Raw genomic sequence first — 24,947 nt, 5'->3', positions numbered from 1 at the left:
TAGAGTAGCATGGAGAACTGTATCAAACCAGTCTCAGGACTGAAGACCACAACAACAACAATCTGCTGTTAGTTTCGTTGTTTCCGGTGGTGAAGTACACTTTATAAGACAACATTTGTGAACCATTTACTAAAGATTAAATCCTATAAAAGATAAACTGACAGAGACATCCGAAACCCGTATCTGGAAAATAACACAAAGAAAGATTGGCATCACTGGATAAGTGTGACACAGGTAAGGAAACTTTGGTCCAAAATACCGTGTAAGTCATGGTCAACCTTCACTTGTATTTTTCACGTTATGATTCCGTTTGCTAATAAACGCCCAAAGCCTTAATAAGGAACTTACATCGATTACGTGACTATCGCCTGTCTGGATACCGTTCCTATTACAGATGTAGTGAGGGATGTATAAAACAAATCGCTGGGGACAGCTGAATCAACCTGTTTGATGTCAAATAAGTCCTCCAGACAAAATTGTGTATCGTCACCAGAATACATCATTTTCATACCTTGTAGCAGCCGCTCTGTTCTTGGAAAAGTCCTTAACTCGGCGAGAGATACAGTCATTGAGTTTCGTCAGGTATGCCATGTGACAGACGAATAGCTGCCTGGGAGCTACCTGCTGTTCCCAGTATTTTTTGTGGTACTGTGTTTGGGTGGTCGATGTGGGATGAGGTGCCTGCGTTTCATTTAACTGTAAGGGCATGTGTGCAGTACCGTGAACGTGGCTTTTGCCATCTTAGAAGACGGGAGTGACCACAGCATACACATCAAGAGGATGTGGAAGATGTACAAGGAATGCACCATTTCGTCTCGTAGACTATTGTGATGAACAACCTGGTCCATTTACACAGTAATCTGAATGTGTCGGAGCAAGTCATGGTACGAGAAACACCCCTGCAACGTTCAAATGGTTCAAATGACTCTGAGCACTATGGGAGGTCATCAGTCCCCTAGAACTATTTAAACCTAAGTAACCTAAGGACATCACACACATCCATGCCCGAGGCAGGATTCGAACCTGCGACCGTAGTGGTCGCGCAGTTCCAAACTGTAGCGCCTATAACAACTCGGCCACCCCGGCCGGCCCTACAACGTCGTAGAAGCACTTACGACCTGAATTACACTCCCCAAATCTGCAGGTCTACGTCTTATTGGCTGTCCGGTGCGCTGAACGCCTTATATTGTTTCAAAAGGGGCCAAATGGAGATTCGTCGGATGTTACTACACCCTTCCTGTCAGCTGTGGCCCAGGGTCTGTGTTGTATGGCCCACTGAAGATGCAAATAGCTTTATGTAACGCGACCGAGCGTGATGGAGCAGTGGTTAGCCCACTGGCCTCGCATTCGGGAGGACGAAGGTTTAAACCGTCTCCAGGCATCCTGATTTGGGTTTTCCATGATTTCCACATATAAGTTCAGGCAAATGCCAGGACGATTCCTTTGAAAGGGCGCGGCCGATTTCTTTCCCTAATCCAAGCTTGTGCTTCGTCTCTAATGACCTCGTGGTCGACGGGACGTTAAACACTGAACTCCTCCACCTTCTTTATGTAGCGCTGCGAGCAACGGCCTCATATAAGGTACTCGGCTACAGATGTCCCTTGCATGCAGTGGCCTTCTCAATGTTGGCCTAGAAACTGACTGAAATTACGTGTTTGAACTAATAGCAGCAGTTCCTGTTGGCTTTGAAAGCGTCGCTGGGTGTATATATCACTCCTCTCCCATTACTCTCTGTATATATTTATTACCACTGTTCTTATGCCGTGTGACACGGCTGTGAGTAGTCCACCATTTCTTGTAGACACTTTGGACAATCTGCACTTATACGTTTTCATTGTGTGGTCATGGCCATGTCGAATTGCGGTAGCTTCTTTCTGCCATTGTGTCAAATCTCCTCCTCGATCCGCTTTAGTGCTCCTATTCTGCGCAAGTGGCGTACTTCCCTACACTACAAGGCACACGTCAGCGGTGGAAGGTCGTATGATGGACTGGTACCACTTCCACGCAGTATACACAGTCTGGGGCAACCAGCTTCCTCTTTTAAGGTTGTGACTGGTATTTTGCTTGACGAGATTGTAATGTCTGCTAGCTCCGACCGAATAGACATCGGAAAACCAAACGCTACCGACCAACTGCCGTGCCATCCTCAGCTGACAGGCGTCACTGGATGTCGATGCGATGGGGCATATAGTCAGCATACTATTCTCGTGACCATTGTCAGTTTTCGTCACCGGAGCCACTACTTGTCATTCAAGTAGCTCATCAGTTGGCCTCACACGGGCTCAGTGCAACCTGTTTGCCAACAGAGCTCGGCAGACCGAATGGTCACCCACCCAAGTGCTATCCAAGACCGACAGCGCTTAACTTCGGTGACCTGACGGGAACCAGTGTCACCACTTTGGCAAGGCCACTAGCGTGGCGAGATTATAAGCGGATTAAAATACTCTGCGGTCAGCACATCGAAAATAAAACAGTATACATTAAATAAATATTTAAATAAGAAATAAGTGTGTAATATGACACCTTTTAAAATGGGAGCAAGAAGAATAAAATAATTTTCCGATCCTTACACTGATCCCTAACCTCATACAGAGAGTTCTGAAAAATTATGATTCTGAATTTTTAATAAGTATTAAGGTATTAATAACAAAAAAGTGTAGAGTGAATGCAACACATAACCAATGCAATACATAACCATTCAGGTTCTAACTGTTATCTCCTGCATGTGCCCCATGTGTTTAGTTACAAATTTTACAAGTATTTTCATAAGTAGTAACAGTTGATGACCGCAAACATTTAGAATTATCTGTGTAAAGTTAAGAAATTGTATAGGTCTAGGAGAAATTATTTTCTACATTTAGGCCGATTCAGTAACTTGTTACATTTGAGAGAGGACAAGTTACTCTCTCACTTACTTTTCGTATATGGAAAATTATTAAAGATTTTGTTACCACCTTACACACCTTGAGCGAGACTCTAGAAAGTTAATGGCCTAAGTGGATGTTGATGGAGCCTGGTACGGCTCTAAAGGCATGAGGTATTTTTATGGTTCTTAGCTCACAGAGATGGCATGTTGGAAGTTGAAAGCAATTGTCCGCCAGACAATCCCTCAGTAAATCTTGCCAGACAGGCCCACAGTCGTACAGGGCAGACAGAGCAGCCCCTAATCGAGACAGGACTCCAGCACAACAATGCCACACTACCTGCCATGGCGACAGCGGAAGGCTGGACTGGGGCCTATCGACTGAAGGGATGCATCTACACAGTGGAGTTGTAAACAGGGCATTGTGTGCAGAGCTATGCATAATAAAAATTTGCAAGGTATATGTTAATCTTAACTTTTGAGTTCTTATAGTGATATTTGCTCAGAAAATTCCATCCCCTAACAAATAGTTCTGTAGAACTCAAATACAAATTTTCATACACTTAGCTATAAAAATGTTTTATGACATATTTTCATAAAAACTTGCACATCCTATTTTATTCCCATAAAGATTGAATTTCCAAATACACTGAAACACATATTTTATATTTCTAACTGATAACCTAATCACATACTTTCTTAGATTTAGATTTAAAAATGCTTTCGCTATGAAAAATTTTCATAACAATTTTTATCCCCTATTTCACCTCTGTAGGGATTAAATTTCCAAAACACTGAAAGAGGCACATTTTATTTGTAACTGAGAGGTCAAAGAACAATTTTCATATATGTAGCTTCAAAAATTATGTATTTAAAAAAATCTATCTCATATTGTTTTACCCCCTTAGAGTTTGAATAACCAAGAACGCTGACATACACAATTTTTTATTTCTAGCTGAGAACCCAAACACAAGTTTTCATAGATCTAGCTTGAAAATACTTTAGTAGTTCTTTAATAATTATTTCTTTAAAAAGAGGACTTTCATCCACTTCCTCCCTCCCCCCCCCCCCCCCATGGGGTTGAAGTTTCCAAAAATGCTGGAACTGCAAATCCTTTATTTCTGACCAAGAGACCAAATACCAATATTCGTAGCTCTAGCTACAAAATTTTCCTAATAGCCACAGGTTTTCAAAAGAGGTGTCATCCCCTATTTCTTATCGTTAGGGGCGTGGTATCAAAAAATCGATACCTACAGTATATGATCAACGCCTCCTCCAAATTTCAAGTTTCTGTCATTTGCGGTTTGGCCTGAGCGATGATGGGTCAGTCAGATGGAACATTTACTTTTGTACAGAGATATGTATGTGACCGTTGAGCTGCAAATCGATGCTATAGACGAGTAAGAGTTTTTAGCGAGCCGCCTTACATCTTGCACGACTTCTCGTTGCTGAAGCCCGCATTTTCATCCCTCAGGAATCAGCTGTCCTGCGGGGCCTGCTACGCATTCGCTGTGATGGGGATGTTGGAGTCGCGACTTCGCATCCGCACCAACAACACCTTCCAGCCCGTGTTGTCTGTCCAGGACGCCATAGACTGCAGCGACCTGGTAGGGGGGTGTGACGGCGGCTACGCTTACCAGATAAGTCGCTACGCGTTGGTAAGTGGTGACAACCTAACGCACACAACCTTTGAGGACGATTACTCGCTCGGCGTATTTTGTTCTCGTATTCACGTTAGGGTCACTTTAGCCTCTTTTAAATCAGCTTTAATCATTCATCATTTGTAATGACTCAGGCACTACCCTCGTACTTCTGCAGAGAGTTTTTCAGATTCAGCGTTCGGCTGTTCAAATTTTGTCCTCCGTGGTTCCTAAAATAATTCAAGGCGAATTTTAGGATGGTTTCTAAACTATGGCTACGGTGTATTTCGGTCCACATTTCTAGTCCGACAGAGCTTCCGTTCCATTATTAATGAGCAAATGGTAAACGGTTCGCTATTCCAAAAACTTCTTTCCTTTCCTTTAGAATGGCATGCTGGACTGACGGTAAATGAAGAAACACTGATCCTATGTACTGTTCAATAATCAGAGAAATACAGGATGGTCCAGAACGTATGAGGGCATTATGGCTGTGAATAACTTTTTAATCATCATCTGCAGTTTTGGTTCTGAGATCGGTGATGAAATTTTCCATGTTCAGTCTCCCGTCCTTTCTGTAACAATATGAAACAAAAGGAGATTAGAATAAATAAAAAACTCAATCACAGTTAAAAGCCCACTGTGGATTTTATCCGTCTTGTATATTTATATGCAGTGCAAAACACGGCATTAGATAAGGCTTCGTAGCTTCGTAGCGACACCTAAGACATTTGTATGGCTTAGCGTAGAAGGACTTCTCTCAGTGGGATCAGCTTTGTTCACCCTGCCATCAAAATTCAACTATTCGTGTCATTCATACTCCTCAAAAATGAAGACAGTCTCTGTTGTGTCAGCTACTGTGGAAGTCAGCACTGACACAAACAAGGAAGAAGAGAAGCTGCGATGGTCGACGGCAGGAATCCAATATGGTCTGTACAGACAGACTAACACAACACGTTATTCCTACAAGGAAATAAACATCTCGTTACGAGATGGCTCCCTGTGTCTCCTACATGCAGTTACATTTACTTTCTACTACTACTCGCAGAACGCAGGCTCAGTGTCGTCTTCCTATTACTCAGTATCGATACTCTCGAAGTCTGCGACCTATCTGGCTATGGGTGGCTGGTTAAGTCAGCGTTGACAAGGGGCGCTGAACTCCGTCTTCTTGGAGGTGTGGCGCTGCCCGCTCTTTACATTGGCGCGCCTGTCTGTGCCTTCTCGATGCTGTGTCGCAGTGCTGCCCTGATCGGTGGGCAGCCGATACTTTAGAAATGCACAGTTTATCTCGCGACAGGATATTCAAAATTCAGAATACATATCTGTTTGTTACTCACAATCCCATCACCATGCTGGCCGCCCTACCAGGAGGTCCCCGTTCAGCTCTAGCAGGGTTTAAAGCACAGTTTGTATGGTTGGTGCGGGAGAGAGGACCAGACAACGAGGCCATCGGTTCCATCGGATTAGGAGAGGATGGGGAAGGAAGTCGGCCGTGCCCTTTCAAAGGAACCATCCCGGAATTTGCCTGAAGCGGTTTAGGGAAATGACGGAAAACACAGACCGAGATGGCCCGACGTGGATTTGAAACATCGCCTCCCGAATGCGAGTGAAGTGTGGCAACCACTGCACCATCTCACTCGGTGAGGCCCAGTATGACATTCAGTTTTAATCCACTGGGAAATTATCTTTGTGTGTATAAATGACAATTTTCGAAATGGATCTTTCCATGTTTGCGGTTGCTGGGATAAAATAACACGGGATGCCGCTGCATTATTTGACTTCTGACATGTACCACGAACTTTTCAGGAACAGGGCGTCGTAGAAGAACAGTGCAGACCCTACAATGCCAATAATGGACAGTGTATGGCCAACACGTGCGACCGCATTTACGTGTCGGACTACTCGTTCGTGGGTGGTAAGTATGAGTGGTGCAGACCGCAATATTATCGTTTTCACTTTGTACTGTAGTCACTAGTCTGAAGAGTGGTTTGGGGCAACTCTTCAAGCTAGTCAATGTTGAGGAAACTTTCTCATTTCCAACCAGTGCACCAGCGTCCATTTGAAACTATTAACTGCATTTTAACCTTGGTTTCCCTCTTCAATTTCTACCATCCACACTTCCACCACTGCCATGATTTGTTTTATTAACCTAATACTTCTTTTATTCAAGTTGTGCCGTAAAAATCTTTCTACCATTCGAGTCAGTACCTCTTGATTACCTAATCGCTCTACCTGTCTAATAGTCAACATTCTCCTATGGTATCATTTTCCAAAAGATCTCTTTTTTTTCGTATTTGTAATTTTTTCCGTCCACATTTCAGTTGCATACAAGTCTACACACAGATGAAATTCTTTCAGGAGATACTGCATGTCCTTACACATAATGTTGTATTTGTCGTCTAAATATTTATGCTTTTCAGGATGCTCATATTTTTATTGCCATTTTCTACTTTACAGATTCAATAGCATGGAGGACTGATGACAATACTGTTTCATTCCTTCCTGAAGGACTGCCTCACTTCCTTCTCTTTCCACTTGCGATGAGGGTATTCCAAATTCTCATTGTAGTCGTCTCACACTGAGGCGACAAAGTTCATGGGACGGCGAAATGCACATACAAAGATGGGGATAGTACAGCGTACACAGTGTATAAAAGGGCAGTGCATCGAAGCAGCTTTCATTTGTATTCAGACGATTTGTGTGAAAGGATTTCCGACGTGATTACTGCCTCACGACTGGAATTAACAGACTCTAAAAGCGGAATCGTATTTCGATCTACACTCATGCTCATAAATTAAGGATAATTGCAGAATGTGGTGCCACACAACGTGGCACTACACAAAACCGTCGCTAATAGCATAGGCACATAAGGAACACACACGACACAGACCTGTAAGTTGACGGTATTGGTGATTAGTTGAGAAAACCATCCCGAAACACATGTGCTACAAAACGCCACTGTTTCCTGCGCATATACTCCGTCATCAATATGGGATATGATCATCATGCACAAGTACACAGGCCGCACAACGGGTTGGCATACTCTGAATGAGGTGGTCGAGCAGCTGCTGGGGTATAGCCTCCAATTCTTGCACCAGTGCCTGTGAGAGCTCCTGAAGACGTGCACGGGTTTGAAGACATGCACCGATATGTCTACCGAGAACATCCCAGACGTGCACTATGGAGTTAAGGTTTGGATAACACCCAGGCCACTAAATGCGCTTGATATTTTCTGTTTCAAAGTACACCTCCAGGATGGCAGCTCGGTGGGGCCGTGCGTTATCATCCATCAGGAGGAAGGTGGGCCCCACGTCACCCCTGAAAAGGCGCACATACTGGTGCAAAGTGATGTCCCGATACACCTGACCTGTTACGGCTCCTCTCTCAAAGGCATGCAGGGATATACGTGCATCATAATACCACTCCACATCATCAAACCACGACCTCCATACATGTCCCTTTCAAGGACATTTAGGGGCTGGTATCTGGTTCCTGGTTCACGCCAGATGAAAACCCGGCGATAATCACTGTCCAGACTGTACCTGGACTCGTCCGTGAACATAACCTGGGACCACTGTTCCAATGACCATGTACTATGTTCTTGACACTAGGCTTTACGGGTTCTCTCCTGTGACCAGGGGTCAGTGGAACGCACCTTGCAGGTCTCCGGGCGAATAAAGCATGTCTGTTCAGTCGTATGTAGACTGTGTGCCTGGAGACAACTGTTCCAGTGGCTGCGATAAGGTCCCGAGCAAGGCTACGTGCAGTACTCCGTGGCCGTCTGCGGGCACTGATGGTGAGATATCGGTCTTCTTGTCGTGTTGTACACTGTGGACGTCCCGTACTGTAGCCCTTGGACACGTTTCCTGTCTGCTGGAATTGTTGCCATAATCTTGAGATTACACTTTGTGACACACGGAGGTCCTGTGCTACGACCTGCTGTGTTTGACCAGCCTCCAGTCGCCCTGGTGTTCTACCCCTCATAATGTCATCAACACATTTTCAACATACAGTCACCGTTAGTACGTCTGAAAACGTCTGCACACTTACTCACTGCACCGTACTCTGACATGTACCAACACACCTCTGCGTATTTGGACTGCTGCCAGCGCCACCGTACGACGACCGTAGGTCAAATGCATCGCATGGTCATACCCCAAGGTGATTTAAACCCACAAACGGCCCACCAGAGCGTTGTTTCACCATGTATCAGAATTGTCCTTAATTTACGAGAATGAGTGTAGATAAATGGGACATTTCATTTCGGAAATCGTTTGGGAATCATATTGCCGTGATCCACAGAGCCAAAAGCGTGCCGACATAACAGATTTCAGGGGCCCGTATCCGTTAAGACAGCAGGACGAAATTTGGCGGTAACGGGCTATGGCAGCAGACGACCGAGGCGAGTGCCTTTGCTAACAGCAGATCGCATGCAGTGCCTCTCCTCGCCTCGTCACCATATCGGTTGGACTATAGACAAGTGAATGAAGATGTCTGGGTCAGATGAGTCCAGATTTCAGTTGATAAGTATTGATGGTAGGGCTCGAGTGTGACATAGATCCCACGAAGCCTTCGACTCAGGTTGTCAACAAGGCACTGTGCAAGCTGCTGGTGGCTCCATAATGATGAGGTCTGTGTTTACATGGAAGGTCCTGTGTCCTCTGCGTCATGTTCAGCTACTAGGAGACCATTTGCTGTCATTCATTTCCCCAAATCACAATGGAATTTTTATTGATGACAATGCGCCATGTCAACAGGCTACAATCGTTCGCGGCTGGGTAGTTTGAGTGAATGATTTGGCCACCCACATCGCCCGGCAAGAATTCCGTCAAACATTGGTGGGACACAATCGAGAGGTCAGTTCGTGCACCAAATCCTGCACCGACACCACTTCCGCAATTATGGTCAATATTTCTGCAGGGGACATCCAGGGCTTGGTGAGCCCATACCATGCCCAGCTGCTGCAATACGTTGGGCAAAATGACATTTGAAACGATATTAGAAAAACCCGTGACTTTTGTCACCTCGGTGTGTGACATAACATTAAATTTAGGTGCCATGCATCAATGGGCTACTGTAGTACGATACACAAACTTATTTTGGTTTTAGTTAGTGACTTTCTTGGCCATTTACTAGGTAACCCTCTACGTAGTCACTACTCTCATGATCTGCCTGAGAGAGGTGACCCTGTTCCGTGTCGAATTCACGCTGTGGATTGATAACTGTTTTTGTGGTTAGACGGACTTTCGTTTTCTAAGCTTTCTAGGCTAATGCCATATCAGTTCCCCATTTCCATTTCGATACAAAAACAGTTACAGTATAATATTTCCTACACATAAACTTGTTAACACGGCTCAGAGAATTTCCTCCATTATGATGACTAGCTGTCGATCGTATAATTAAAACCAAATCATTGTTAAATAATGAATGGGTACCGCCCGTCATTTGCCGGTCCTGCAACAGCGGCACACTCGCTGAAGAAAGAGGCAGTGCCTACTGTACAAAATATAACCGTCGTCCACTCTCTTATCTTCTACATATTAGTCTTGTCTGTTCTCTCCAACATTCTAAAATCAGTGTCGTAACAGGTATCTCGCTAACTCGTCCATCCTTCTGGTAAGAAATTTCCATATTCTGTTGTCTGCTGTTACTTGAAGTGCCTCTTCATTTTGTACAGTTTGTATCCCTTTAATGCTTAATGTTGTACTGTGGGACAAACATATTTCAATTTCTCAAGAACCACGATGCTACTGAGATCATTCAGTTATCGCAGCAGGTTTTGTTCACTTCCTCCGGCCGTTCGATAGGAAAGTAGATCCATTTTACCTGCCTCTGTTTCCAGCCTAGACTAAGAGAAATAGTCTGAGATATAGATATCTAGTGGCTTACCCTGCTCCTAAAAAACATTTGTAGTGGTGGTGTTGAAGAAACAGGTGATCCAGTGTTGTGGGTAAATATTCAAAGAGCTCCATTAAATGCCTTCATTCACGCTGAAGTCCGTTGGGAACTTAAGGATTTGAAATTGGATGTCGTACTGCGAGGACTGAGCGATGCCTCTATCTCTTTCGATGCTCTGATTATGCACTGGAACAATGTGTTACCCAGACTTTCTGTTTTCAACAGCTGAAATCATCATAATTCTTCTTGTCCCTGATATGACCTAGTACTCATTAACTTCTGAATTAGCTACAACGAATCGCTGTGGAGCACCCAGTAGAATTTTGTTTGAGCTGGGGTGAAAATAAGACGTAGTCGCATTTACGTCTAATAAGTGGCTATTAATATTTTAGCAGCTGGTACGTGAACGTCTCTAAGGAGCGCTTGTCTATTCGCAGGTTACTATGGAGCCTGTAACGAAGTGCTGATGCAGGAGGCGCTGGTGAACAATGGACCTATTGCAGTTGGAATGGTTGCCTCCACCTATTCGTTTCCGATGTACTCGGGTGGCATCTACCGCGACCTCCACATCTCGGCCAGGAGCGATTTCTATCCGTATGAGGTAATAATAGAATAAGTCTACTGTATGAAGGAGAAAATAAGACTTTTCCTCTTTCGTTTGGTACATAATACTTCCTAGTGCTCATCAAAATTTCTGCACAATAGCTTTAACAAGGTATGCTGAGAGAAGAACTAAGATAATGTTTTCATTATCACTGCCACGTAGAATTGTGTGTGTGTATCAGGTCACATTACTTCACAATGCGAGGTTGGGGAAGTCGTTCAAGCTTATGCAATCCCCGTTGTTTATTAACGCCTGATCCACTACACACTAAAGGTGTGAAGTGGCAGTCCGAAAATTCTTTCATCCAACTACTTTCTCCGTAATATACTGTGCTGTAATTTAGTTTCATTCACACGTAAAATGTTGGGCGGCAGGTTAAAGTCTTATTAGAAAAGCTTAAGTTCTATACATTTCTCCAGTTTAAAAGCTACGTCAATTTAGTGTTGTGTCAAGTTAGGACTGCATGAGGGACGCTCTAAATCCTTTCAGTGATAGTACAAAAAATAAAAAATTTATTTGTATCCTGTAGGTGTTGACGAGTATTGTGGTAAACGTCAAAGAGGTCCTCAGTGGTTCTGTGTGGCGCAATATACATTCCTGGAAATTGAAATAAGAACACCGTGAATTCGTTGTCCCAGGAAGGGGAAACTTTATTGACACATTCCTGGGGTCAGATACATCACATGATCACACTGACAAGAACCACAGGCACATAGACACAGGCAACGGCTTGCCATGCCATTTCCACCTGGCGCCTCAGTTGGACCAGCGTTGGTGCTGGACGTGTAGACCGCGTGAGACGACGCTTCATCCAGTCCCAAACATGCTCAATGGGGGACAGATACGGAGATCTTTCTGGCCAGGGTAGTTGACTTACACCTTCTAGAGCACGTTGGATGGCACGGGATACATGCGGACGTGCATTGTCCTGTTGGAACAGCAAGTTCCCTTGCCGGTCTAGGAATGGTAGAACGATGGGTTCGATGACGGTTTGGATGTACCGTGCACTATTCAGTGTCCCCTCGACGATCACCAGAGGTGTACGGCCAGTGTAGGAGATCGCTCCCCACACCATGATGCCGGCTGTTGGCCCTGTGTGCCTCGGTCGTATGCAGTCCTGATTGTGGCACTCACCTGCACGGCGCCAAACACGCATACGACCATCATTGGCACCAAGGCAGAAGCGACTCTCATCGCTGAAGACGACACGTCTCCATTCGTCCCTCCATTCACGCCTGTCACGACACCACTGGAGGCGGGCGGCACGATGTTGGGGCGTGAGCGGAAGACGGCCTAACGGTGTGCGGGATCGTAGCCCAGCTTCATGGAGACGGTTGCGAATGGTCCTCGCCGGTACCCCAGGAGCAACAGTGTCCCTAATTTGCTGGGAAGTGGCGGTGCGATCCCCTACGGCACTGCGTAGGATCCTACGGTCTTGGCGTGCATCCGTGCGTCGCTGCGGTCCGGTTCCAGGTGGACGGGCACGTGCACTTCCGCCGACCACTGGCGACAACATCGATGTACTGTGGAGACCTCACGCCCCACGTGTTGAGCAATTCGGCGGTACGTCCACCCGGCCTCCCGCATGCCCATTCGACGGCCAACACCGCGGTTCCTGGTGTGTCCGCTGTGCCGTGCGTGTGATCATTGCTTGTACAGCCCTCTCGCAGTGTCCGGAGCAAGTATGGTGGGTCTGACACACCGGTATCAATGTGTTCTTTTTTCCGTTTCCAGGAGTGTAGTAACCGAAGTTTAATGTCAAGCGCAAGTGACATGAGATCAACCTTTCCGACTTCACCAACGTTTTTATATCCAATCAGTGACTTTTCTCCCCTACATGCTCGTTCTCAGGAGGTACGGAAGATTTAATGAGGGTGTTGATGGGAGAGATATGACTCTAAACCACTCAATAAAAATTATTGATACTTTACTGCGCGTGTTCAGTAAGAAATCTCAGACGGAAACATAATTTACACGTTTTTTGACGTTGTTGAAAGTAGAGGACAAACTCAGTAGTGGGCATTCTAGCAGAGTAATTCTATCTTTTCATGTAAGGCTAGGACGCTTATTTTAAAAACGTAGGTGGAAATCAGTTGTTGAGAAACACGAATCCTGAGTGCCTTACAAAAGATGTGAAGTACACAGAATGGAGAAGGAAACGAAACATAACTTCACCGCTTGAGAGGGTATGTGATGTTGTTACATTGATTACAGAATCGAGTCAAACTTACGAAGAACCTGGCAGTGTGGGCCCACTATCAGTACGACGTACTCCGTTTCACCTTGGTGCAAAGATTAATTCCGTTCGGAAATTTATCATAAAGCCGTTGTATCCTAAGTCAGGCTTGCCAACAATTGCTGTGCCTGTTCCTCGAAATCTTTGATACTAGTTATGTGACTGAGTTGACGTCCGAGCTGTTTCCATATGTTCAGTTGGTGAAATATCAGTGGAACTCGCTCGCTACAGAAAGAAGTACCTCAGCGCCATTCATACAGTTGATAGAGACATTTGCCACGCGTAGACAAGCATTGTCTAGTTGAAAAATGACACCACGGTAACGTCACATGGGAGGTGAAACGTGACAACCCAGGACGTCCGTGATCCACAGTTGTGCCATTCAGAGTTCCTCTGTCACCACCAGCCTGTCGCCGCCACACTCGCTGGGTGACGTATGTACACAATAGTGCAGAGCTGCCATTCATTGCTGATCACATTGTGTCGCGAATCAGCAGCACCCCATGATTTCCGATCACAGCACCGATAGGAACACATCTGTTTGTACTGTGGTGCGCGTAAGACAGTAATTCACCAGTCTGGCTGCTGTTAGTCTCCGGCCAGTGGTGACGGATGACACAGATCGTTGCAAGGAAATCATTAGTTATTCTCGAATGGCAGGCGCAGATGTGAAGCGGTTGCGGTGTACTTGACAATACTGGACAGTACGACGACGGCCATCACTTTTGGTGGTCGACCGTAGGACTGTCAACATCATGCTTGCCCTCACACACCCATGCAGTCCAGTATCGGTCTACTGTCACATCCGAATGCTGGACAAATGTGAATACCGCACGGTTTCGAGAAGCCGAGCGAATTGGAGAGCGTCAGTTTCGTCCTTTCAAACTCCATTAGGTACTGATAAGTGTATCCTCACACGAGTAGGCCGCATCTCCTCACCTTCACAGTCATCATTCAACAAGTGACGCTGTTCACGTCCCTCGTACAGGGTGAATCTCCTTAAACTTGCACCGCAGATACTGCGGAAATGGAAAGTAGTATTTATGTGCGGTTTTCACAGAATGGGTAGATTGTAAGACGCTCGTATTGCTAGCCAATAAACAGATTGTAATAATTCTTATAAAGTATATTTTTTGTGCAAACATTCACTCTTTTCAGCGGAACAATGCCTATTGACATTAACAGACTAAAAGTAGGGTACATTAGAGTTCAGTGGTCTTTACCGCAGGATTCTAGTGCCAGCCGTTTGCAATATATCTTACTTGGAAAAGTTTCCACACTGACACCTGTTGGTGCCATTCAACTTGCGTAGTTGCTAGGTACGATGTTATTATGTTAGCTTGCAGTGTGATTGTGTATTCCATGGTCCATTGCGACTTCCTAGACAGTTATTGCGTGACAGCCTAGACAGCAGGTCGTGAGTGGACAGTGGGATTTACCAGCGCAGAAGAAGACGACATACTCATAGAGTATGGAGCTGTTAGTTCTGGTACGGCGCATCCGGCAAGATATCTCAGTAGACGTCAACCATCTTGGCAATTATTTATCGACTTCTTCAACCAGTTACGTGAAAGTGGTAGTGTGACATCTAGAGAACGTAACAGAAGGAAACAAGTGAGGACAGAAGAGGGCGATATTAATGTTCTCGCTGCTGTTGCAGCTTACTCGCACATTACCTCCTGCGCAATCGAACGTGGACTTAGAATGAGTCAGTCAAGTGTCCCTAGCATTCACCATCGACATAGGTCCCATCCCTGTCACATCTCGACCCGTAAAGATGTGCATTACGACAGCGAGTTAACTTCTGTTCAGGGGTATTAAGACAGGATACTCCAGATATATCATGTATCATCAGTGAGTAAGTCATATTTACTAGTCATGGCCAGATAGACAGCCGAGGCATGCACTATTGGTCTGTTGAGGAACCTCGTCAGGTGGAACGTCACGTCCACGGAGTATAAACGCGTGGTGTGGGACAGTGAGCCATCAGCTCAAAGGCACGTTTTTCATAGACGGATCATGAAAGCAAACAAGTATCGCAAGATGTTGCTCCATTTAAAAAGGTTTCTGTTTTCACAAAAGTCAACTTTCTAATTACGATTACAATCTGTAGATTGGCTAACAATACGAGACCCTGACTACCGCACATAAATAACCCTTTCCATTTCCACAATAGCTGCCCGTGCACTTTTTGACCGTTCTACTTTTCACAAAGAATTGCAACTCTCTCATTTCTAAACGCGCCAACGGTATGTTAATGCACGGAAGTACTTTGATTTTCTGCCATGTCTTCTGGGTGCAATTTTTTTTTTTTTTTTGTGAGACACTGTATACGATAAGCTTGTGTCTAAAAAATCACACTTCTCAATCTTCAATGTTATCCTTTAAATGATGGTACTGCTTTTCTGTGTGCAACAAAGAGGACTGAAGACGGTGTTCTTGATCAGTTGTCGTCAAACTTTTTCGGCCAAGAGCCAATACTGACATTGTGGGCGACAGGTAGGGTCTCACATGAACCGATATTATTATTAACTGATACCCTACATAGATTAGTATGTAACGAGCCCCAAAATACTAACTACAGCAAAGACGCGAGATGAACGTTAAAAGTCGGCACATTCGGAACTCTTCATGTTGACCGTCATCGTTTCAGATTCTTTCCACCATTAGCGACTCAATGTTGTGACACTACAATTGCTTGTTGTCTGTGTGAGTTGATGATTAACTGATTAATAACAGCAATTGTATTTATATTTAAATTCATTATGCAATATGAGACACCGCGGTTAGCACACTCGATTCGCGTTTCGTAAGACGAGTTTTCAAATTCCCACCCTGCCATCGGTATATACCTTCCTCGATTCATCTGAATCGCTTAAGGCAAATGCAGGGATGGTTCCATTGAAAGGACACCGTCGATATCCTTCCCCATCCTTCATCAGTCCGAGCCTGGCCTCCAAACAGGACGTCTAAGTGAATTTGAACACTAATCTTCATCCGTTTAATGTAAGATGCAATCAAAAACGTTCACTAAATGTTTTTGAATATCATTTCTCCGCTATTCATACAACAGGCTTAATTTAGTATTATATTCGTTGCTACAAATATGTACCGTATTTGAAGAGACCGTCTCTATAAAAGGCATTCACTAATCCAATTTATGTCTCCGTAAGTTCATTTTTGTACTGATAGTAGCGATATTTCGGCTGTTCAGAGTGAAATGTAAAAACAAAAAATCTTCAACCTTCTAAATGTCCGTTGTTATTTGATCAACCACTTTCAGCGTTACATTGCGCCATCCTCAGACCCCCTGACCGACGTATAAGAAGAGTCCCACCTTTGGTACAGTCAAAATATAGGCCAGCATTCAATGACTGGTCTCCGTAGATGTATTCATGACACAGCGACTCCTTCGATCACCACTTGGTGGCAAGTGATGACCGGAGTGATTGCTTTGTCAAGAATAAATCAACAGACACCAGTTACTGAATGCTGGCACGTATCTTGACTGCACCAGACATGTGATTTTTCCTACACGTCGGTCAGGGGGGCCTGAAGATAGCCTAATGTAACACTGCAGCTGGTTGATCAAATAAAAGACGAACTGGAAATTTAGATTGCTACAGATGTTTTGATTGGACATTTTCATCCATGTTACTTCCGTATCAAAATTTATACCATAGCACCTGATTGGCTTGAGTCACGCATGTTCTTTAGTTGTCATTATTGGAAGATAAACAATAAAACATTCCCCACGCCGCATCCTCTAAACCTTGAATGGCCGCGCTACATATACCTATGCCCCTAAATTAATCAGCCACGTTCACTTAGCTCACGACCAGATTCAACAACGTAAATTAAAATTAAGCACACGTCAAAATATTACTCTCCCTGAAAGCATATTTGTTTCTTTCTGTCCGGCCGCTGTGGCCGAGCGGTTCTAGGCGCTTCAGTCCGGAACCGCGCTGCTGCTATGGTCCCAGGTTAGAATGAACTCAGATGTTAAGTCCCATAGTGCTCAGAGCCGCTTGAACCATTTTTGAACCATCCTTTGCCTTTCGTTCCTCCAAAGTTGTGGCGAGGGAGGGAAACGATCTGGGGTCGTACTGCTGCCCATCGAATTGAGCCCTCGAACTCTTAGAGACTGCTGGCGGCTGGCCACCAGCAAGAGAAGATGTGGCACGCTTCATTGCATGTCGTCTGCCCTGATGCCACCGACCAAGGGCCTTCCCCACCGGCGCCACCCAGACGCAGACCTGGCAGGATGGCCATTGCCAGGAGTCCCGATGCCCCAGGGACATAGGCATCTACTCCTTGGCATACGTGGGGAGTTAACGGCGCTGACATCAGCAGAGCGATCCCTGTGTTGTCAGGGGGCTAGAGCCAACGGGGTTCATGGCAGCCTCACCACAAAGGACGGGCTACCGTGCTGGATGTCAGGTGCAAAGAAGTCCCTGGTCGTCGTCAGCGCAGAACGCGACAGTGCATAGTGCATGGTGGAAACCGCACCCACGAATGTATCCTCGCCCAAGAGATGGAGAAAGAGCAGGACTGCATTGTGACTAAGAGAAAGGGGGCTAAAGATCACAATGCAAGATGGACACGATGCACCATCTAAGATGCCCTTCCCCAACTGGCTCTCTCTTCAGGAACATATGAAAAAATTGAGGTCAAACCCCACAGCGGACACGTGTGAGACGCCTTTTAGTCGTCTCTTATGACAGGCAGGAATACCGCGGTCCTATTCTAATCCCCAGACCTGCAGGGGAGTGAAACATTTGCCTTACTGTAACTGTGTTACAGTATAATAACGTTCCATTGTTCGCACAGATGATGCTTGTGATCCACATGATTTTCCCACTTTAGTTTGTCTGAGTAGGCAGCACAGAGTTCGCGCCATATTCATTTTCTTACCGTAAACTCTCCATGCCCTAGTTTCGATCATGATTCGTTTTCAGTTAGGCAACTTGCATTGTTTATGAAACATTATTGCAACCTGGACGACACTTTTCATTTGCGCATGCAGTACAGCTACATTCTGAAACAAAGCAATGATTCTTAGTTTATTGCTTCCTAGAGTCAACGCAATCTGCATGTGCATGGTAATTTTGGTTGTATCTCAAATAATTACAGTTAATTTTTTTTATCTAGAATGCTTATCAGCGAAAAGTAAGTATTCTCTATGCTTTTAGTATTTGGAATAAATAACAAAGGTAAAATAATCAAGGAGAGGGTTTAGCAGAGATACTAACGCATGGCTGGAATGGCTCCAAGAGCTGAGCGATGAAGACCGTTAAAGCAGTATTGTAGACCAGAGACCGAGGACTGTGGAAACGAAAGCAGTCACGATGCAAGAACAAACAAAGTAGTGTCAGAAAATGATGAATTTTAATCACAGGGAAAAGTAATTCAGGAGTAAGTAATTCTGTTACAAAAATGTGGAATAGCCAAATGTCTGAAAAGTAAGTATCCTACCGATTATACACTCCTGGAAATGGAAAAAAGAACACATTGACACCGGTGTGTCAGACCCACCATACTTGCTCCGGACACTGCGAGAGGGCTGTACAAGCAATGATCACACGCACGGCACAGCGGACACACCAGGAACCGCGGTGTTGGCCGTCGAATGGCGCTAGCTGCGCAGCATTTGTGCACCGCCGCCGTCAGTGTCAGCCAGTTTGCCGTGGCATACGGAGCTCCATCGCAGTCTTTAACACTGATAGCATGCCACGACAGCGTGGACGTGAACCGTATGTGCAGTTGACGGACTTTGAGCGAGGGCGTATATTGGGCATGCGGGAGGCCGGGTGGACGTACCGCCGAATTGCTCAACACGTGGGGCGTGAGGTCTCCACAGTACATCGATGTTGTCGCCAGTGGTCGGCGGAAGGTGCACGTGCACGTCGACCTGGGACCGGACCGTAGCGACGCACGGATGCACGCCAAGACCGTAAGGTCCTACGCAGTGCCGTAGGGGACCGCACCGCCACTTCCCAGCAAATTAGGGACACTGTTGCTCCTGGGGTATCGGCGAGGACCATTCGCAACCGTCTCCATGAAGCTGGGCTACGGTCCCGCACACCGTTTGGCCGTCTTCCGCTCACGCCCCAACATCGTGCCGCCCGCCTCCAGTGGTGTCGCGACTGGCGTGAATGGAGGGACGAATGGAGACGTGTCGTCTTCAGCGATGAGAGTCGCTTCTGCCTTGGTGCCAATGAAGGTCGTATGCGTGTTTGGCGCCGTGCAGGTGAGCGCCACAATCAGGACTGCATACGACCGAGGCACACAGGGCCAACACCCGGCATCATGGTGTGGGGTGCGATCTCCTACACTGGCCGTACACCTCTGGTGATCGTCGAGGGGACTCTCAATAGTGCACGGTACATCCAAACCGTCATCGAACCCATCGTTCTACCTTTCCTAGACCGGCAAGGGAACTTGCTGTTCCAACAGGACAATGCACGTCCGCATGTATCCCGTGCCACCCAACGTGCTCTAGAAGGTGTAAGTCAACTACCCTGGCCAGCAAGATCTCCGGATGTGTCCACCATTGAGCATGTTTCGGACTGGATGTAGCGTCGTCTCACGCGGTCTCCACGTCTAGCACGAACGCTGGTCCAACAGAGGCGCCAGGTGGAAATGGCATGGCAAGCTGTTCCACAGGACTACATACAGCATCTCTACGATCGTCTCCATGGGAGAATAGCAGCCTGCATTGCTGCGAAAGGTGGATATACACTGTACTAGTGCCGACATTGTGCATGCTCTGTTGCCTGTGTCTATGTGCCTGTAGTTCTGTCAGTGTGATCATGTGATGTATCTGACCCCAGGAATGTGTCAATAAAGATTCCCCTTCCTGGGACAATGAATTCACGGTGTTCTTATTTCAATTTCCAAGAGTGTAGAATAAGAGCTTGTAATGTCATTACTCATTTACTTGGACCGAAAAATTACGCTCATATAACAAACAGATGTTACTCAATTATTGTTCAATGAAAATACGGTACCCATTATTGCAAAATGTGCTAATATTTACATCAATTAACTTCGTAGTCAATTTTCTGCGGAAAGGGATGCTAAAGAAGGTGCTACGCAGATCAGAGCTTTATTGGTTTGTAGTATCTGTGTGGCTATCTGAGACGTTCTTGAAGGAGACTATATTGCGCAGCCCGCCCCGCCAGAGGTTCGAGTCCTCCCTCGAGCATGTGTGTGTGTACTGTTCTTAGCATAACTTAGTTTAAGTCTAAGTCTAGGGATCAATGACCTCAGCAGTTTCGTCCCTTAGGAATTCACACACACATTTCGACAAGGAGTTTAACAAAGTTGTGGAATAGCTCAAGGGGCAACAGACTTCAATCATGCTACCTGTGCATGCATGAGAACTTATTCAGGTCGCAGTTGAGACGCCTTGAGTTTGATAATATTCTTGAGAGAAGTTTTCGCGGGACAATGACAAGTTGGTTGCGCTCTGGAGATCCTGGAACTATTTACGAACAACTGTCAAATATTTTTTAGTTATATCTTTGCTGTATTTGTGTATTAAATGTATTATACTTAGATTTAAATGAAACACTTATAAAATCATTCACATATAACATTCAGAGTGTCCAAGCATACCATTTGTGTAGTGGATGACACCTGTCATCCGCGCGGGTAACTATGTCAGGAATTATGGCGCGAGTAACGGAAGTTAAGCAAGGTCTGGAGCTGGCATCCAGGCAAATTGTGCGAATCTATTAACTCCTTTTGTAAAAATTTTAATTGTTCTGAAATTAACACTCAGCTAATCGCACCATATGTTAGTGCACCGTTTGGCTTTTACGTGCAGAAGCACTCACCATCGGTCTGATTTTACGGTTTTACATGGGTAACACTGTCCAAAACAGATTAGAACTTTTTATGCTATGATAGTAGAATGTCACTCTGGTTATTAAATACGACCGAGGACCGTGGGCGGCACGAATACTTGATTCGGGCCGTAGTTTGACGACCACTGCTGTAAAGAACACACACTGTATTTTCCAGCTTGGCAAGTAAAACGGAGACTACACGGTTGCTGTCTGTTCACAGTACACAGACCACGCAGTGGTCATCGTGGGCTACGGCGAGGACGCCGACTCTGGGGAAAAGTACTGGATCGTGAAGAACAGCTGGGGTGATGCATGGGGAGAGGACGGCTACTTCCGCATCCACAGGGGCACCAACGAGGCCAGCATCGAGAGCGACGCCTTTGAGGCTTCACCTATACCATGAACTCCGACGGCTGTGTCGCCGGATCAAGAGATCAAGTGTGAAATATCTTAACGTATACATTAACTGAAACAAGGAGGAAAGTGAATAAAACTCTTCAGTTCAGCAGGATTATGGTCTGTCTTTTATTCAAAATCAGACACAATATCAGTATCCTGAAGACACGAATCAACATCAGTTCCATTGTATCGTAAGTTGTAGAACTGCAGCACCTTCCTCATAATTCTTTTACATGCCTCTACACTGCATAAAGGCAGAGTGTGTGCAGAATAATAAGGCCGGTAGATATGAATTTGGCTGAGCGGTATCGGTGGGGGTTGCAGACACTACCTGGAGGGGAAACGTCGAGCTCTGGAGGGGAAGTGGTGTTCTAAACTGAAGCCAACGGTTACATTTTTTTGTGAGTATTAAGTGGAGTCCATCCACGCCCACACTTACAAGGTGGCCATCCAAAAAGATTTACTGTCACCTTGGTGTTTGTTCCTATCTAAAAAGGATTCCAATGGAAACGGCAAACGATCCAACGATTTATTACCATCGCACTTGTTGACCACTTGTAACTTTCAGAGAAGCGTCATGAGTTGAGAATTTTCATTAAAGCCTACATCTCTCATTCTGCCACTTACAATTTCACACAATGTCACCTCACTAACACGTTCTGTAGATTCTTGCAAGGGTAGGAACAACAAAATTAAAAATGTTTTTACTATTGTCCCTTCGATTTCGGTGCCTAGTTTGTTATTAAAGATTTACAAATGTTTGTAATATCGTGTCATCAGTTTCAGTGTCTAGCTTGTCATTAAAAATTTAGAAACGTTTGTAATATAGTCGCTTTCATTTCATTGCATAGTTTGTCATTAAAGTTTTTCACGTGATATTGCGCCAATTATGTGGAACACGTCGTCATGTTTTTCCATTTTTCCAGCAATTTATGAGACATCCGCACTAAAGCCTTCAAAGATATCGGCCTGGATCGATACTGTGATCGCAGTCGGCATCTCCAAGCGTACTACTTTGGTTTCTTGGTCGCCACTTTTGCCGTTATACTACCATGACAATCACGTCTATTCTGTTCACACTTCTTTGATTACATGGCTGCCATCTTGGCCTTCACGTTGCCTAGTCAACGGCGTCGCTTTGAATTTTTACCAGGTGGCACTGTCCAGTAAATATGCAACGAAGTGAATATATTTTAATCGTTGAATCTTTTAATGTATGCCTGTATGTAATATCCGTATGCACATATAATTTCCACCCTCTAGTTCATTCGGTTAACGACAAAACATTAATAAGAATGGCGTGTTTCTCACTACATGACACCGCTTCTTCTCTCGTTCCGTAAATCTGAATATATTATTTTAACTTAACTGAATACTTGCCTGATCGTTTATAATCTTACAATTTTTTATGAACTCGTATTTGGTTTATGCGAAATTACTTTGCAATTTTCATAAAGCAACGACATTTCAGTTCTTATGAAGCGTTTGCCATCGGCTGTTGCTGACAGAATTCATAGTCGGCGCGGGAACTGTTGCTCCACAATCGTTGGTCACAATGTACGATCATGATATCACGTGAAGAACCAGGGAGCCACCAAGGGTAAACCCTACAGCACCTCTCTGTTTTCTTTCCAAGCCATATGTAGTAGTTCTGTTTGTAGCTTTGTTGTTCCTACCGTCGCATGGCGCAAAAAATCTGAGGAGACTTTAACGAAAGTCTAAATTGGTAATAATAAACAAATGTTATTGAGATCTCGACCGTTGTTTTAATCAAAGTTAGCATCAGATCGCTGCGTTCTATAGACAATGTCATCTAAATTTATGCTGTGGTTCACTATGTTTAGTAAGTTTGGAATTGAGGTGAAGTAAAATCAATAGCTTAAAAAAAGCACATCCTCAGTATATAAGTAAACTTGTAGTGTTTCCATTTATGTTGTTTGAAAACCAACAGCATTTGTCATTTCACCGGCTGTCGATGGTCCTTAAAAGTTACTTTCCTTATCAAAAAAATGTGCCGCACGGGATTATCCGAGGGGTCTAAGGCGCTGCGGTCATGGACTGTGCGGCTGGTTCCGGCGTAGGTTCGAGTCCTCCCTCAGGCATGGGTGTGTCTGTTTGTCCTTAGGATGATTCAGGTTAAGTAGTGTGTAAGCTTAGGGACTGATGACCTTAGCACTTAAGTCCCATAAGATTTCTCACACATTTGAACATTTTTGTTGTTAGTGGAATAACACCGCAGATAATGAAGTGTTGCATAATAACAATATTGCAAAATTCTCTCCACTTTGGGTGCTATCATTTATCAAAACTCGTTTCCATATCTCAAACAGTTTATGTTATTTGAGGAATGTTGTGGGTTTTTCATTCCGGCCTTATCGCAGGCTCACAAGATTTCAAATAAATGTACTATGTAACATCAGTTTTCTCCAGGTTGCTAACAGACTGCCACCCAAATGACTTTTGAACTTGTATGTGCACCAAACGATCCTTTTCTATGAACATGGTAGAAAGTGCAGAGAGATCACTTTGTCCTTGTGCATTCCCAATGAAGGTGTTTATTCTTTTCGGTGTGGACAATGATCGATTGACTGTTGACGATATAGCCGTCAAGGTTAAAATCAGCTGACATGGTTCATACAGTTATGGAAGTCCGGTGAGAAGTAAATTTTGATACAGGAAACCTTCTGTTTCCTTCACAGACTTGGCAGCAAGAAGTTGTTACATAAACGTAGCCTACAGTTCAGACTTTAACCAACCAATGTAGGAAAACTTCACATATATTGTCCTTAATTTTCCAAATGACTCCACGGGAAATATATCTGCAGAGCGTGAGCACTTCTTTAAGTGAAGCATTCAAAAAACTGTGAGACAGGTAGCGAATCAAATCTGACGTTTAAATTAATGATATGAGGATACGTCAATTATTAAACTAGTTATAAGATTTTATTGCAATAAAATAGGAACTTATAAAAACATCATTTTTCGACATAGTCCTCTTGCGTTTCAACGCACTTGGTTCATCGTTGTACACGCTTGCTGATGGCCTCATAAAAGAATGTTCTTAGTTGAGCTGCGAGCCAGGACTGCACCTCTTCTTTCACACAAATCTGACGTTTAAATGAGTGATACGAGTATAAGTCAGTTATTAAACTAGCTGTAAGATTTTATTGCAATAAGATATGAACTTATAAAAACATCATTTTTCGACATAGTTTCCTTGTGTTTCAACTCACTTGGTCCATCGTTGTACAAGCTTGATGATGACCTCATAAAAGAACGTTCTCGGTTGAGCTGCGAGCCAGGAATGCACCTCTTCTTTCACTGCTTCGTCCGAAGCAAATCGACGGCCCTTAATGCCTGTCTGAGTGGACCAAAGATAGAAGGGGCAAGTTCCAGTACATCAAATTTGAGTTTCTGGAGCGTTTCAGCAGTGTGGGCAGGAGCATGCCGACGGGCA

At 44.7% G+C, this 24,947-nt stretch overlaps 1 protein-coding gene across 1 annotated transcript in view; it reads left to right on the top strand.

Annotated features, from left to right (window-relative positions):
• The window catches only part of LOC126284976 (dipeptidyl peptidase 1-like), a 30,666-nt gene extending 9,067 nt beyond the window's left edge, over positions 1-21,599 (top strand). The window contains exons 3-6 of the mRNA XM_049984259.1: positions 4,338-4,521; positions 6,307-6,415; positions 10,836-10,999; positions 21,312-21,599. Of these exons, the coding sequence (XP_049840216.1) occupies positions 4,338-4,521; positions 6,307-6,415; positions 10,836-10,999; positions 21,312-21,494 (640 nt within the window). The 3' untranslated portion in view covers positions 21,495-21,599. The remainder of the gene's footprint in view (positions 1-4,337; positions 4,522-6,306; positions 6,416-10,835; positions 11,000-21,311) is intronic.
• The last annotated feature ends 3,348 nt before the right edge of the window (positions 21,600-24,947 follow it).

This window comes from Schistocerca gregaria, chromosome 1 (assembly GCF_023897955.1).
Source record: "Schistocerca gregaria isolate iqSchGreg1 chromosome 1, iqSchGreg1.2, whole genome shotgun sequence".
Classification (NCBI taxonomy): Eukaryota; Metazoa; Arthropoda; class Insecta; order Orthoptera; family Acrididae; genus Schistocerca; species Schistocerca gregaria.
This window is presented reverse-complemented; position numbering and strand designations above follow the sequence as displayed.